Source organism: Anas platyrhynchos, chromosome 19, assembly GCF_047663525.1.
Source record: "Anas platyrhynchos isolate ZD024472 breed Pekin duck chromosome 19, IASCAAS_PekinDuck_T2T, whole genome shotgun sequence".
Taxonomy (NCBI): Eukaryota; Metazoa; Chordata; class Aves; order Anseriformes; family Anatidae; genus Anas; species Anas platyrhynchos.
In genome coordinates this window covers 1,297,288-1,312,508 of record NC_092605.1, presented here as the reverse complement: position 1 = coordinate 1,312,508, position 15,221 = coordinate 1,297,288, and the positions used below count along the sequence as shown (strand labels likewise).

General features: G+C 65.8%; 1 protein-coding gene across 3 annotated transcripts in view; it reads right to left on the bottom strand.

The window, feature by feature from the left end:
* Positions 1 to 2,451: 2,451 nt before the first annotated feature.
* BAHCC1 (BAH domain and coiled-coil containing 1) overlaps positions 2,452 to 15,221 on the bottom strand; it is a 28,412-nt gene continuing 15,642 nt past the window's right edge. For 2 of the 3 annotated variants that reach the window (XM_072025748.1, XM_072025747.1), the window contains exons 11-27: positions 14,439 to 15,155; positions 13,005 to 13,189; positions 12,778 to 12,914; positions 12,550 to 12,651; positions 11,778 to 11,895; positions 11,433 to 11,682; positions 11,052 to 11,216; positions 10,615 to 10,940; positions 10,249 to 10,356; positions 9,907 to 10,160; positions 9,741 to 9,816; positions 8,427 to 8,535; positions 8,224 to 8,346; positions 7,963 to 8,136; positions 5,952 to 7,090; positions 5,015 to 5,251; positions 2,452 to 3,760 (exon numbers count right to left, since the gene is read on the bottom strand). In XM_072025748.1, coding sequence (XP_071881849.1) covers positions 3,554 to 3,760; positions 5,015 to 5,251; positions 5,952 to 7,090; positions 7,963 to 8,136; positions 8,224 to 8,346; positions 8,427 to 8,535; positions 9,741 to 9,816; positions 9,907 to 10,160; positions 10,249 to 10,356; positions 10,615 to 10,940; positions 11,052 to 11,216; positions 11,433 to 11,682; positions 11,778 to 11,895; positions 12,550 to 12,651; positions 12,778 to 12,914; positions 13,005 to 13,189; positions 14,439 to 15,155 — 4,427 coding nt within the window. In that variant the 3' untranslated portion in view covers positions 2,452 to 3,553. The remainder of the gene's footprint in view (positions 3,761 to 5,014; positions 5,252 to 5,951; positions 7,091 to 7,962; positions 8,137 to 8,223; positions 8,347 to 8,426; positions 8,536 to 9,740; positions 9,817 to 9,906; positions 10,161 to 10,248; positions 10,357 to 10,614; positions 10,941 to 11,051; positions 11,217 to 11,432; positions 11,683 to 11,777; positions 11,896 to 12,549; positions 12,652 to 12,777; positions 12,915 to 13,004; positions 13,190 to 14,438; positions 15,156 to 15,221) is intronic. The other variant, XM_072025749.1, reaches the window with a different exon arrangement.

Here is a 15,221-nt window from a genome sequence, read left to right as displayed (position 1 = left end):
CTCCCCCCCCCCCCTGTGCCTCGGTGTGCTGTGATGGGGGGGCTTCGAGGGGGGGTGGAAAAAAAAAAAAATAAAAATGGGGGGGATGGATTAAAAAAATTAAAATGGGGTGGGAGGTGGGGAGAAGGGTCCTGGGGTGGGTTAAAATAGGGTGGGGGTCAAGGTGTGGGGTGGCTGCCTTGGTTGGGGGGGGTCAACCTGCCAAGTTCATCCATGTGCCCCCCCCCCTCATGGTGGGGTTTTGCTGCTGGGGGGCTCCTGATTTGCCCCCATTCCCTTCCCTGCTAATTACCCAGTTAATTGGGCTGCCCCCGGTCAGGCCGTGCTGCTGGTGGGGGCTGCTGTCCGTTTGTCCCCCCCCCGTGTCCATCTGTCCGTCCCCTCGTGCCCAATCTGCCCGTCCATCTGTCCGGCCTTCCCCGCAGCCGTCTGTCCGTCCAGCTGCCCCCCCCATCCGTCCGTCCATCTGTCCCTACGTCTGTCCGTCCTCCCCCCCCCCCTCGGCAGCCACCTGTCCGCCCACCCCTCCCCGCACCCGTCCGTCTGTCCGTCCTGCCCCCCCCCTCACCCAGCTGTCTGTCTGTCTGTCCGGCTGTCCCTGCAGCCCCCCCCCCATTCCCCTTCCCCTTCCCCCCCCCGGCCTTTTGTCCTCCCTGCCCCTCCCCACCCCTGCCTCCAGCCCCCTCCCCAGCTGTCTGTCCGTCTGTCTGTCCGCCCCCCCCAACCCCCCCAGGCCGGCCGCGAGGGGGCAGCGCCGCTCCGCAGCACCGCGGCTTGGCTCAGCTCCAGCTCAGCGCCCCCCCCCCATGACCCCCCCGGACCCCCCCCCAACCCAGGGTCACCCCCTGGGGCCTCCCCCCCACCCCAAGGACCCCTCCCCTCACCCCCTTTGTGCCCCCCCACGCTCCACCCGTTGCCCCCCGCCCCCCCCCATCCGCCCCCCCCCCGCCCCCACCCCCCATCCCCCCCCATTCATTGCCCCCCCCATTTACCCACCCTCTCTATGCCCCCCCCCGTGCCCCCCCGCACCACCTGGTGCTCCCCCATTGCCCCCCCGCAATCCCCCCGCCCCCCCATTCCTCCCTCCCCGCCCCCACCCCCCCGCTCCCCATTCATTCCCCCCCCCCATTCATCGCCCCCCCCCCCCCGCCCATTCACATCCCATTCATTTCCTTCCGGCAGCTCAGGGTTAACCGCGCCCGGGTGGCGAGAACAAAAGGGCTCCCCGCCAGCCAATGGGCTCCGCGCGCTGCCCTCTGCTCCCTTCTGATTGGCTGCGGCGCGGCCAATGGCGGGCGGCCTCTGCCTGTCCGTCTGCCCCCACGTGGGGCGGGCCCGGCTCCCTGCGGCCCCTCCCCCCCCAGCCCCTCCCCCACCGCCCCCCGCTGGGGGGGGGGGAGGGGCGGGGCTGGGGGGGGCCAGGCCGGGTCCCGCCGCGCCCCTCCCCCCAGCCTGACCCCCCCAGGGCTCCTGCGTCCCCCCCAGCCCCCCCTGGGTGCCCCCTACCCCCCCATTGGGTGCCCCCAGCCCCTTTTGGGTGCCCCCATTTCCCCCCCCCCCTCATTGGGTGCCCCCAGCCCCCCCCGGGTGCCCCAGCCCCTTCTGGGTGTCCCCAACCCCCCCTTTGGGTGCCCCCAGCCCCCCTTTTGGGTGCCCCCATCCTGCCCCCCCCCTTTTGGGTGCCCCCATCCCCCTCTGGGTGCCCCCATCTCCCCCCCACCTTTGGGTGCCCCCATTTCCCCCCCCCCTCCATTGGGTGCCCCCCATCTCCCCCTGGGTGCCCCCAGACCCCCCTTTGGGTGCCCCCATCCTGCCCCCAACCCCCCAATTGGGTGCCCCCAGCCCCCCCTTTTGGGTGCCCCCATCTCCCCCCCACCTTTGGGTGCCCCCAAATCTCCCCTGGGTGCCCCCATGTCCCCCTAGGTACCCCCATTTCCCCCCCCCGGGTGCCCCCATCCACCCCCCATCCCCCCCTTTTGGGTGCCCCCAGCCCCCCCGGGTGCCCCCCTTCCCCCCCACCTTTGGGTGCCCCCATCTCCCCATCCCTCCCATTGGGTGCCCCCATCCACCCCCCATGCCACCTTTTGGGTCCCCCCATCCCCCTCTGGGTGCCCCCATTCCCCCCCCACCTTTGGGTGCCCCCCATCTTCCCCTGGGTGCCCCCATTTCCCCCACCCCCTCTATTGGGTGCCCCCATCTCCCCCTAGGTACCCCCATTTCCCCCCCCCCGGGCGCCTCGTCCACCCCCAACCCCCCCCTTTTGTGTGCCCCCATTCCCCCCCCCCCACCTTAGGGTGCCCCCATTGTCCCCCCATCCCTTCCCTTTGGGTCCCCCATCCCCCTCTGGGTGCCCCCACCCCCCCCAGGGGTACCCCACCCCCCCCCCCCAGATACCCCCCCCCCAGGGGTGCCCCCCCTTGGAGCTGGGCAGGCGGGGGCTGCATATATCCATTTATTTCTCATTTATTTATTTCTTTATTCAGAAGCCAAGGGGGCGATAAAAAAGTTCCATACTAAAAGGCCTTTACATAGAGTTTGCTGTTCATAAAACCTTTGTGTTTTTAATCCTTTTTTTTCCTTTTTTTTCCTTTTTTTTCTTTTTTTTGTCATTTTTTTTTAATGTTTGCTCCGCGTCTGCGTCTGTGTGTTTTTGTTATTTTTTTTTCTCCTTTTTTTTTTTTTGTCTTTTTTTTTTTTTTTTAGTGTTTACACTGGAAAAGCCCCCCCCCCCCCCTTGCCTGTACACATTTACAGCGCGGGGGGGTGGGGGGGGGGCAGCGGGGGTCGCGGCGGGCAGGGCTCGGCGGGACGGGCCAGCGTCCGCCGCCACCCCGACCCCCCCGCTATTGCACCGGGACGAGGAAAAAAAAAAAGGGGGGGGGGGGAGGCAGAGTTGGGACCCCCCCCCCGAGCCCCCCAACCCCCCGAGCCCCCCGCCCTGCCCGCCGCGGCCCCCCCTGTACAGAGCTCCCCGCTGTCCTCGTCCCAGCCAGGCTGGGGGGAAACAGTGCATGAAACGGAAACGCGCCCCCCCCCCACCCCAAAACCCCCCCACGCCCCCCCAAAACCCCCACCGACCCCCTCCCCATATTATTATTATTTTATTATTTTTTTTTTAAATTTTTTTTTTTGTTTTTCCGTCCTCGTCGCCTGTTGGTGTTTCGCCTTTTTTTTTTCATTTTTTTTTTCTTTTTTTTTTTTTTTGTCTTTTTTCTTTTTTTTCCTCTTTTTTCCGTTAAAACTTCCCGGCGAGAAATACAATATTTACACGCAAAATAAATAGAACAACACACCTGATTTCTGCTTTACCTGCTGGCAAACAGTCAGAGGTACTAGGGAAAGTATGGCTTGTACGGGGGCGCCCCCCCCACAACCCCCCCAAAACACCCCGTGCGCCCCCCCCCCACCCCCACAACCACCCCCCCCCCCCCCCAAAACCCCAGCCCCGGGCTTTTGCATAATGACCGGGAAGGGGGGGGGGGGGTCCCGCGGCGTAGGGGTGGGGGGCGCACGGGGGGGGGGGCTGCCCATCCCCGTCCCCCCCCCCCGTGGGTCAGCAGAGGATGGGGACCCCGTCGGCGGTCACCAGGCGCCCCGTGGTGGGGTCGTAGGTGCCCGCCAGGTAGTAGAGGTCCTGGCGGTCCTGGTATTTTCTGCTGCGGGTCATCTGCTCGTAGTGCTCGCGGCCAACCACCTGGCACTTGTGGGAGATGGTCTGCACGTCGTTCTCGTCCTCGTGGCACGATTGGTACAGGGCGTTCTGCACGGGAACGGCACGGCACGGCGTCAATGCGTGGCCCCGTCCCCGTCCCCATCCCCATCCTGTCCACATTCCTATTCCTATTCCCATTCCCATCCCTGTCCCCATCCCCATTCCTAACCCCGTCCCATCCCCATCCCTGTTTCCATCCCCATCCCATCCCTATCCCATTCCTATCCCGTCCCCATCCCTATCCCCATACATCCCCATCATCGTCCCCATCCCTATCCCTATCCCTATCCCTATCCCTATCCCTATCCCTATCCCTATCCCTATCCCTATCCCTATCCCTATCCCTATCACATCCCCATCCCTATCCCCATTCCTATCCCCATCCCGTCCCCATCCCCGTCCCCATCCTTGTCCCCATCCACCCCCATCACCGTCCCCATTCCCATTCCCATCCCTATCCCTATCCCCATCCCATCCCTGTTTCCATCCCCATCCCATCCCATCCCCATTCCCATTCCCATTCCCATTCCCACCCCTGTCCACATCCCCGCCCCATCCCATCCCATTCCCATTGTGCCCATCCCATTGTGCCCATCCCATCCCATCCCTATTCACATTCCTATCCCCATCCCATCCCGTCCCCAATCCCATTCTTATCCCCGTCCCCATCCTTGTCCCCATCCATCCCCATCACCGTCCCCATTCCCATCCCATCTGCATTCCCATCCCCATCCCCATCCCTATTCCCATCCCATCCCTATTTCCATCCCCATCCCATCCCATTCCCATTCCCATTCCCGTCCCATCCCTATCCCCATTCCTATCCCCATCCCATCCCATCCCGTCTCCAATCCCATTCTTATCCCCATCCCTATTCCCATCCCCATTCCCATCCCTGTCCCCATCCCCATTCCTAACCCCATCCCCATCCCTGTTTCCATCCCCATCCCATCCCCATTCCTATCCCCATCCCGTCCCCATCCTTGTCCCCATCCATTTTACCGTCCCCATTCCCATTCCCATCCCTATCCCTATTCCCATCCCATCCCATCCCATCCCATCCCATCCCCATCCCCATCCCTGTTTTCATACCCATCCCATCCCATTATGCCCATCCCATCCCATATCCCCATCCCATCCCATCCCATTGTGCCCATCCCATCCCATATCCCCATCCCATCCCATCCCATCCCATTGTGCCCATCCCATCCCATCCCCAATCCCTTCCCCAAACCCACCCCATCCCATCCCATTGTGCCCGTCCCATCCCCATCCCATATTCCCACCCCACCCCACCCTCACCTTGCCGTCGCTCTGGCGCTTGCCCAGCTTGGTCTCCTCGGGGTGGTAGAACCACTTGACCTTCACCACCATGTTGCTGCCCCACGACTCCCACATGCTCTCGATGCGCCCGATGTAGGGCAGGTTGGGCCGCCCGGCCGAGAGGAAGACGGCGCAGTCCCCGATGCGCAGCGTCTCCTTGCCCCGCACGATGGCCTTATAGAACAGCTTCCGCGCCTTCCCCTTCATGCCCCGCCGCTGTGGGGAGGGAGAACGGGGTCAGGGGTGGCGCGGGGACCCCGGCCCCATGCCCAGTGCCAAGCACGCGGCACCCTGCCCCGTGCACCCAAGGACTGTGCTCCGTGTGCACCCTGCTCTGTGCCACCCTACACCCTGTGTGGGTGCAAGTTCCCAACCCGTGTGTCCTGCAACCTGCAGCATGCGCCATGCACCCTGCCCTGCATCCATCCTTCATGCCCTACCCCATGCTCCATGCACCCTGCATCCATGGGTCCCTGCCCCATGCCCCATGCCCTGCATCCATCCTTCGTGCCCTACCCCATACCCCATGCACCCTGCATCCATGGGTCCCTGCCCCATGCCCCATGCCCTGCATCCATCCTTCGTGCCCTACCCCGTTCCCCACACACTCTGCACCCACAGATCCTGCCCCATGCACACTGCCTTGCACCCATGGGTTCTGCCTCATATCCTACCCCATACCCCATGCACCCTGCACCCATGGGTCCCTGCCCCATGCCCCATGCCCCATGCCCTGCACCCATCCTTCATGCCCTACCCCATACCCCATACCCCACGCACCCTGCATCCCCAGATCCTGCCCCACGCCCCCAAGCACCCTCCCCTGCACCCATGGATCTCACCTCACACCCCGTACCCACCATATCCAGCCCCCTGCCCCTTGCCCCCGTGCCAGGTCCCCCCATCTCACAGGTACCTGCGTGGGGTTCCCGGACCACCTCCAGAGCTGGCGCGCGGGCAGGAAGGCGGAGATCTTTGGCCGGTTTTCCACCGAGGGCAGGCGCTGCCTCCGGGAGAACTCTTTGGCTTTGGAGAAGCTGAGGGCCTCCTTGCGCTTGAGCTTGGCTTTGGGGCCGGCGGCGGCGGCCTTGGTGAGGAAGCAGCGCTGCGGCGCGCCGCTCTTGGAGCGCAGCGCCTCCGGCTGCGCCAGCAGCGCCGGCACCGGGTGCGAGAGGCAGGTCTGGAGCAGCAGCGTGGAGTCCTCGTCCTCGGAGCTGTAGGACGAATCCTCGTTGTCGGAGGAGCAGAGGCTGGAGGTGGAGATGGAGCCGGAGCTGGAGGAGGTGGAAGAGCCCGAGGAAGAGGAGGAAACCGAGAGGCGGGTCATAAAGCGCGAGGGCACGTCGGCGCCCAGCCCGCCCGCCTCCTCGTCCTCGTCCATGTCCGAGTAGGAGCTGTGGCAGTCGCTGTCGCAGTTCAGGGTGAACTCGGCTTGGCCCGAGTATTTCCGCAGCGCCAGCCCCATGGGCAGCTGGTGCACGGGCGCCCGCCCCTTCCTATCCTTGCCCGCCAGGGCCGCGTGGGCATAGCCGTGGCTGGCCAGGGGCCGCTCCAGCTTGGCCCCAAAGTCCTTCTCACCCAGCAGCAGGGCCTTGCAGTTCTTGTTCTTGGGGGACGTCACCCCTTCGTGGTCCAGCTTGACCAGGTACTCACTGCCCGCCTTTCTCCGGCCGCCTTTGCCCACTTCTGCCTCCAGCCGCTCGGCCTTTTTGGAGCGCAGGAGTTTTTGGGCAGCCGGCAGCACCAGCCCAGCCCCGGCCCCGAAGGAGGCGTAGGAACTGGCGATGCGGCTGAAGGAGTCGGCCCCGAAGCCGTTGCCGAAGACGGGGGCGGCGACGTGGTGGTGCACGGGGAAGAGCGCCTCTTTGGCCCGCAGCTTCTTGGCGCTGCCGTTCACCTGGAAGAGGTTCTGCAGCACGGCCGTGCCCTTGCTCGCCGCCTTCCTCTTCGTCTGCGCCACCGCCGACCAGCTGAGCAGCGGCCCCCCGCGCCGCCCCACGAACGGGTCGCTCAGCACCGGCGCCTTCCCGCCCGACAGCACCTCCGCGGCTTTGCCTGGGGGGAGATGGGGGTCAGGAGGGGGGCTGGGGGGGGCTGGCGGAGCCCAGGAGCACGCTGCTGACCCCGCTGCGTCCCCGCTGTGCGCCCTCATCCCTGCTTCCCTCTGTGTCCCCTCCATCCCCTCTCCATCCACGTGTCCCCATGTACCCGTGCTGCGTCCTCCCTGCGCCCCTCTCCCTGCCCACGTCCCTGCCTCCTGCCCTCCCCGCATCCCTGCATCCCCCCCCCATGCCCAAATCCCTCCTCCTGTCCTCCTGGTCCTGCATCCCTGCACCCTTCCTCTGTGCCCTCTCCCTGCATCCTGCCAGCTCCAACACCCCACGGTCCAGCCCCGTGCCTGCATCCTTCCCCGTATCCCTCCCTGCATCCTTCCCCAAATCCTTCCCCATGTCCCTCCCCAAATCCTTTCCTGCATCCTTCCCCAAATCCTTTCCCCAAATCCTTCCCCATGTCCCTCTCCAAATCCCTTCCTGCACCTTCCCCACATCCTTCCCCAAATCCTTTCCCTGCATCCTTCCCCACATCCCTCCCTGTATCCTTTCCCATGTCCCTCCCCAAATCCTCTCCTGCATCCTTCCCCAAATCCTTCCCCAAATCCTTTCCTGCACCCTTGCCCACATCCTTCCCCAAATCCTTCCCCACGTCCCTCCCTGCATCCTTTCCCACATCCCTCCCCAAATCCCTTCCTGCTTCCTTCCCCACATCCTTCCCCATATTCTTCCCCAAATCCTTCCCCACACCCCTCCCCAAATCCTTCCCTGCACCCTTGCCCCCATCCCTTCATCCCCCCACCCCTCACGCTGCCGGTGCCACCCCCCTCGGTGCAGCGTCCTGCCGTCGGGTGTCTCTCCAACCCCCCCACGTACCACTTTTCTCCTTGCCGGCCGCCTTCTTGCCTGAGTTCTTGGGGGTCTCGGGGCCGTCGTGCCGCTCCGTGCAGAGGCTGGGGGGCAGCTCACCGGGGGGGGCCACGTCGCCGCACGACCGCTTCGTCCTCCGGCACGAGCTGGAGACCAGCAGCGCCGGGGACGGCTCCGTGCCTGCGGGCAGAGCCAGGGGGGGGTCAGCACCATCCTGACCACCCCCAGACCCATTTCCCCCGCCGCCCCCATCCCCGCCCCACTCACACTGGATCTTGAAGTCGGGGGGCAGCAGGCGGATGTTGGAGACGGCGATGTGCCCCGTGTCCCCGTCGTCGAACTCCACCATCACCGCCTCGGGGTCGTCCTCCTCCTCGTCGCTGGAGGAGCCTGCGGCACGGGCAGGGCGTGGGGCTGGGGCATGGCCGGGAGCCCGCAGCCCCCCCGCCGCCGCCCCCGCCGCCCCTCACCTCGCACCACGTTCCCCGGGTAGAGGCACCGCGACTTCTGGCTCCAGTAGGCGCAGACGCGGGTGCCGGGCGGCAAACTGCGCCTCGACTGCGGCCGCACGTCCAGCACCTGCCCAGAAATACCCGGCTGGCACCGTCCTCTCCTTGGCACCATCCCCGGCCCCATCCCTTGTCCCTGTCCCCATCCTTGTCCCTGTCCCTGTCCCTGTCCCTGTCCCTGTCCCTGTCCCCATCCCCATCCCTTTAACTTTTGGTTGCACCTGAAAACATCACCAATTGGATAAGATGATCATTGAAGGTGCCTTCCACATGAATTACTCTACTCTACTCTACTCTACTCTACTCTACTCTACTCTACTCTACTCTACTCTACTCTACTCTTAGTCTACTCTTACTCTACTCTACTCCACTCTTACTCTACTCTCTACTCTGCTCTGCTCTACTCTGCTCTACTCTACTCTCTACTCTTACTCTACTCTACTCTTACTCTACTCTACTCTACTCTACTCTTACTCTACTCTACTCTTACTCTACTCTACTCTACTCTTACTCTACTCTTACTCTACTCTCTACTCTGCTCTGCTCTACTCTGCTCTACTCTACTCTCTACTCTTACTCTACTCTACTCTTACTCTACTCTACTCTTACTCTACTCTTACTCTACTCTACTCTACCCTGCTCTACTCTACTCTACTCTACTCTACTCTACTCTTACTTCACTCTTACTCTACTCTACTCTTACTCTACTCTACTCTTACTCTACTCTTACTCTACTCTACTCTTACTCTACTCTACTCTACTCTTACTCTACTCTACTCTTACTCTACTCTACTCTAACTCTACTCTACTCTTACTCTACTCTACTCCAATCTTACTCTACTCTTTACTCTACTCTACTCTATACTCTACCCTACCCTACCCTACCCTACCCTAGTCTAGTCTAGTCCCTGTCCCTGTCCACATCCCCATCCCGTCCTGTCCCATTCCACCCCTATCCACATCCCAATTCCATCCTGTCCCATCCCATCTTGACCCTACCCATGTCTCCATCCCCATCCCATATCCCCATCCCATCCCATCCCTATCCCCATCCCATCCCCATCCCCATCCCATCCCATCCCATCCCATCCCATCCCATCCCATCCCATCCCATCCCATCCCATCCCATCCCATCCCATCCCTATCCCTGTCCGTCCCCATCCCATCCCCATCCCATCCCATCCCATATCCCCATCCCATCCATCCCATCCCACCCCACCCCATCCCATATCCCTATCCCCCCCCACCCACCCCATCCCCATCCCCACCCCTCACCGCCTCCTGCAGCAGCTGCTCCTGCGAGTAGATGCGCTGCCGGTTCCCCCTCTCTCCCTCGATGATGATGCTGTAGCTGCAGGGACAAGAGGGGGGGCTCAACCCCTACCCCGCGCCCCCCAGCACCCCCCCACGACCCCGTGCGCCCCCCCCCGGCCCCACTCACATATCGGGGGGCTGGATGGTGCGGACGCTGCCGGCGTAGAGCAGGCTGTCCTCCTTGGGGATGAGGATGTGCAGCCCGTCCCGCAGGTCCTCCTTCTGGATGGAGCACGTGTGGGGCAGGGGGGAGCGGCGCCCCCCCGTGCAGCCCCCCCCCCCGTCCTCCTCTTCCTCCGAGAAGCTGCTGTTGTCGTCGAAGTCGAAGTCGTCCTCCACCGTGAAGCTCTCCAGCAGCTTGCTGACCGCCCGGCCCTTGCACTGCGGGACAGGGAGCTCAGGGTGGGGACTGGGGGGGTCTTGGTGGGAGGGGGGATATTTTGGGGGGGGGGGGGGCTCGGCCACTCACCTGCTTGGTGGCCACTTTGCTCTTCACCTTGGCCAACTTCTTGCCCTTGCTCAGGATGGTCTTGGCGCTCCGGGGCGAGAGGGCCAGCGAGAGCGCCCCGTTCTTCCGCTGTGGCACACGGAGAGGGGGCTCGGACCCACCCAACGGCCCTTTTTGGGGGCTCATCCCCCTGCCCCCCCCAGCCCTACAACACCCCCAGCCCCCTGTTCCCACCAGCACCCCCCACCCCTCACCAGCACCCGCATCCTCCGCAAGCCCCGCACCCATCCCCTGCACCCCGGGGTCCCTTTGGCACCCCCAACCCCTCCATCACCCCAAACCCCTGGCACCCCACGACCCCCCCGGACCCCCCCATCCCGCACTCACCCTCAGGGCCGACTGCAGCACCTTGCTCTTGCGCGTCGCCTTCTTGAGCCTCTCGCTGGCCAGGCGGGCGCCGTCGTCCCGCGCCCCAAAGTGCCGGGGGTCTGCGCCCCCAAAGAGGCTGCTGGGGGGGGTCGGGGCGCTGGGGCCGCTCGGGGCCGGCGCCCTGAGGCTCTCCTTGGGTTTCGCCTTCAGCTTCTTCTTGCCCCCCTCCTCGCAGCCGCCCGCCTTCCTCCGTGCCGGGACCTTCTCCAACTTGCCAGCTCCCGGCTTCACCGGCCGCCGCTTGATCTTCACCTCGCCCTCGGGGCTGCCGAGGCGGCAGGGACCTGTGGGGGGGACACGGAGGGGCTCAGAGCCCCGCGGGCACACGGAGCAGCCCAAATAATTTGTGCCAGGGAGCCCCCAACGCCACCCCCGCCTCGGGGGGAGCCCCTTACCGAGCAGCCCCTGCCTTTCCTTCTTCTTCTTCGCCTTCTCGTTGGCTTCCATCTTCACCACGGAGGAGGGCGAGGGGCCCAGCACGGCCACGGGCACCGAGGGCAGCAGGGCCAAGCCCGGCTCGTCATCAGCGTCCTCGCTGTCCGAGTCCTCATCGTGCCCGTCTGCGAGGTGGGGGGCACAGCTGAGTGGTCCCGGGGGTCCCCCAGGCACGAGCTGCTCCCGAGCCGTTTGCGCAGCCCCCCTGCAGCATCCCCCCATTGCGCATCCCCCCACACTGCACCCCCCACACTGCAGCCCCCCCATTACAGCATCCTCCTATTACTGTAGCCCCCCCCCCCGGCCCTATCCTGGCCCCCCCAGCCCCGTGCCAGCCTTGCCTTTGAACCCGGGGGGCTCGCGGGGGTCGGGGTCCTGCGGCTGGTACTTGGCGGCGCCGCCCTTGGAGCTCTTGGCGCGGGACAGCTTCTTCTGGATGCGGCCCCCGGGGTTGGGGTCTTTCCGTCGGAAGGGGCTGATGCCGGCGGGGAGCCCCTTGCTCTTCACCTTCTGCTTCAGCTGCGACACTTTGTGGGCCACCTTGCAGGACAGCTTGCTCTGCGAGCCGCTCTTCTTGCACCGCACCTTGTCCTGGGGGGGCACGGAGAGGGTCACCAAGGAGCCAATACCCCCACCCCAACCCCAACCCCAACCCCCTGGCCACCTGAGGAGGGGGCAGCACTCACCGAAGGGGGGCCCTTGATGCCTCCGTACGCCTCCTGGGCCAGTTTGCTCCGTTTCTTTTTGGGCTGGGGCTCGGCACGCAGCCCGGCGCACAGCAGGGACAGGCTGCTCTTCACCGCCCTGCGGGGAGCGCGGCGTGGGCACGGCGCGGGGCTGCTCCCGGCTGCCCCCCCCCCCCCCCCTCCATCTCCCCTCTTTTTTATTATTTTATTTTTTTCCCCTGTAACCTTCACTCGCTCGCTAATGTTTTGTGACATAAAACCTAGAGATTAATTTTTTTTTCTTTTCTTTTTTTTTTTTTCCTCCTCTCTGTCTTAATTGAAGGAACCATTTAGTGCAGATTTAACTATTATTACCAAATCATCGGGCCTGATGCCGCGCGCGCACACACACAACTCCAATCGTGTTTGGACTAGCTCGGAGGATTTATGCAAATGGGCCTGTCGGGAGAGGCAATTTGTAGCAGAGAAGGACAATTATACAGGGCCCGTGAGTGTGAAAACGACTGCGCCGGGCGGCTAATGGATAATAATAAAGCGCCAGCAGCAATGAACACCACTGCAGCGTGACCAATGACTTTATACAGCGCGGATAAAGAGGCTTTTATGCAACGCTGCTCCCGCGGCCGGGCAGGGAGGGGGGGGCAGCCCCGGGACGGAGCCCCCCGCAGCCACCGCAGCACCGGGGACGCGGCCCTGCCACCCCCAAATCTCTCCCCCCCTACCCCTACCCCCGGCACGGGGACGGGCGGGCGCGCGCCCCCCGGTCACTCACTTGACCTTGCGGCTCTCGGCCCTGCCCAACGTGCTGGAGTGCTTGCGCTTCCTCGGCCGCCCCGGCCCGCGCCGTGCCGGGCTCCGCGAGCTCTCGTCGCGCCTGCAGCCGCGGCAAGACCGGGGGCAGCCTGAGACCGAGGGCTGAGCACGGCCCCAAACTCAGCGCACCGCTGACCCCCACCCTCTGGCCAACCCGCTGCCCCCCCAAAGCAGGACGGGGACGTACTCGTGGTCGTGCCGCCTCTGCAGCTTCACCAGCTCGCGCTGCTTCTCCTTGTAGCGCCGCTGCAGCTCGGCCAGCCGCATCCGCACCTCCACCTCCTGCGTGTTCAGCTGCTCGATGGCCGCCTTCAGGGGGCACACCTGGGGATGGGGATGGGGACGGGCGGCTCGCACCGGGCACGGCTCGACCCCTGGCTGGCCACGGCGGCACAGGGACAAGGGGACACTCACGGCCTTGGTTTTGGGCGTCCAGGTGTACTTGCGGCGAGGCACGCGGGCGCGGGGCGGCGGCGAGGCGGGCAGGGGGCTGAGCGCCGGGGGGCTGCCCTCCCTGCTGGCCGCCTCCACCAGCGACCAGGCGGCCGCCACCGTGGCCAGGTTCTGCAGGTTGAAGGCCAGCAGGTCCTCGTCCTCCCCTGCCGAAACCAGAGGTCAGCGGGGGCACCCCGGGACCCCTGCACCACCCCCGAACCCCGCTGCTCCTGCACCATGACCCTGCGCATGCACACATGAGCAGCACCCCCGGGTGGGGCTGGGCACCCCCGGGGCCATTTGGGGTGAAAAGGGGTCAGCGGGGTCGTGCTGGGGGTGCTGCACGAGATGGGGCAGCGCGCACAGGGTGCCCGTGGGGCGCAGGGACAGCACAGCGGGTGCTGCGTGCATGGCACGCCCACGGTCCCCAGGGTGCCGCGGGGCCGCAGCGGCCAGCGCTGAACTCATCGGGGCGCAGAGCCAAGGCCGGGGCGGGGAGGGACGCGGTGACGCGCCCCATCCGTGGGGGCTGTGGTGGGGGGCCCCAGGGAATGGGGCCCCTCGGCCCCCGCACGGCACCGCCGCACGCAGCGGGGCTCGGCCAGCGGCAGCAGCGAGCACGCGGGGCCCTGCGCCCGCCCGCGGCAGCGCTGGGGAGGCGCCAGGGCCTTCCCTGCCGGGGCCCCCGGGATTCCCTGGGGAAGCCGAGCCGGGAGGGAATCCCGGCGCCTGCCTGGAGCCAGCGCTGGAGCAGAGCCCCGGAGACGGCCCCGGGCTGCGAGCAGGGCCCTGCAGCCGGGCACCGCGCTGCGAACGCGCACAGACACGTGGTGCATGCGCCCCTGCAGCCCTGCGCTGCAAATACGGGGTGCCAACGTGCACAGCCCTGCAGTGCACCTTGTACACCAACACGCACAGCTCTGCATTGCACCTGCACCTCACAAAATGCTTGCAGCTCGGCATTGCACACACGTCACGCTCATGCACAGCTCTGCAGTGCAAATCAACGGTGCAAACGCGCGCAGCCCTGCACTGCAAGCGTGCGGCGCAGACGTGCACCCAGCCCTGCACTGCAAGGACGTGCTGCAGACGTGCACGCAGTGCAAGCACGCGCTGCAAATATCCACTGCAAACGTGCACAGCCCCTGCATCAGCACCCTGCATGCAGCCCCATGCTGTGACTGTGCTCAGTGCCCCGCGGTGCCGGCGTGCACGCAGCCCCCCCTCTGCTGCACACCACATGCACCGCCCGGCCCGGCCCCTGCGCGCATTGTGCAGCCCCCCCCCCTGCACCATCTCCGTGTTGCACGCACCGAGGGCACCAAGGGGTGTGACAACGGGGCGGGGAGCACCGCGGCACACGAGCAAGGGGACGGGAGGCACCGCGGGGAGGGGGCCACGGGGGTCGCTCACCTTCCAGGGCCAGGTCGCAGCGGCGCCGGCGGAGCTCCAGGTCGGCCAGCTCGCTGAGCAGCGCGATGCCGGGCAGCCCCGCGGCGCACGGGGCAGGTGAAGGGGGGGCCGGGGGGGGCTCCTCGGGGGACCCCAGCGCCGGCAGCTCCCCCAGGTCGATGCCGGCAGCGATGAGAGCCTCCAGCCCGCCCGGGCAGCCCTGCCGCCCGCTGGGCGCGTGGCTGGGGCCATCGCCCTCCTCCTCGTCACAGCTGCCCTCCGGCCCTGAGCCTTCGCTGTCGCCCTCCTCCTCCTCCTCTTCCTCGTCCTCCTCCTCCTCCTCGCCGCAGGGGGGGACCAGAGGCGAGGACCCCACCACGGGCACCGGGCGCTGCTGCTCCACCGAGCTCTGCTCCAGCACTGCCGGAGCCACCTCCCGGCGCACCCCAAAGGGCTCCTCGGTGGCCACCGCAGCCGGGGCCGGCCCCGGGGCGAGGAGGAGGTGGTGGCGGTGCAGCAGCGCGCCGGGACCCTCGGCTGCAGCCCCCCCGGCCGGTGGCTCTCGCACGGGGGGGCCGGGCTCCCTCAGCACATCCTCGGCGGGGCTGAAGGTCCGCGACTGCTCGGGCTCAGCCGGGGGGGAGCCCGCGTGCATCGTGTCGGGGTCGGCGGGCTCGGCTGAGTGCGCCTCCGAAAAGCCCATGGTGGCCGCGGGGTAGCTGTAACCCGGGGGAAGGTCTGCGGGGAAGGGGGTGATGCTCAGCGGGGGGACCCCAGCACCCCAAATCCACCCTCCTCCTCCTC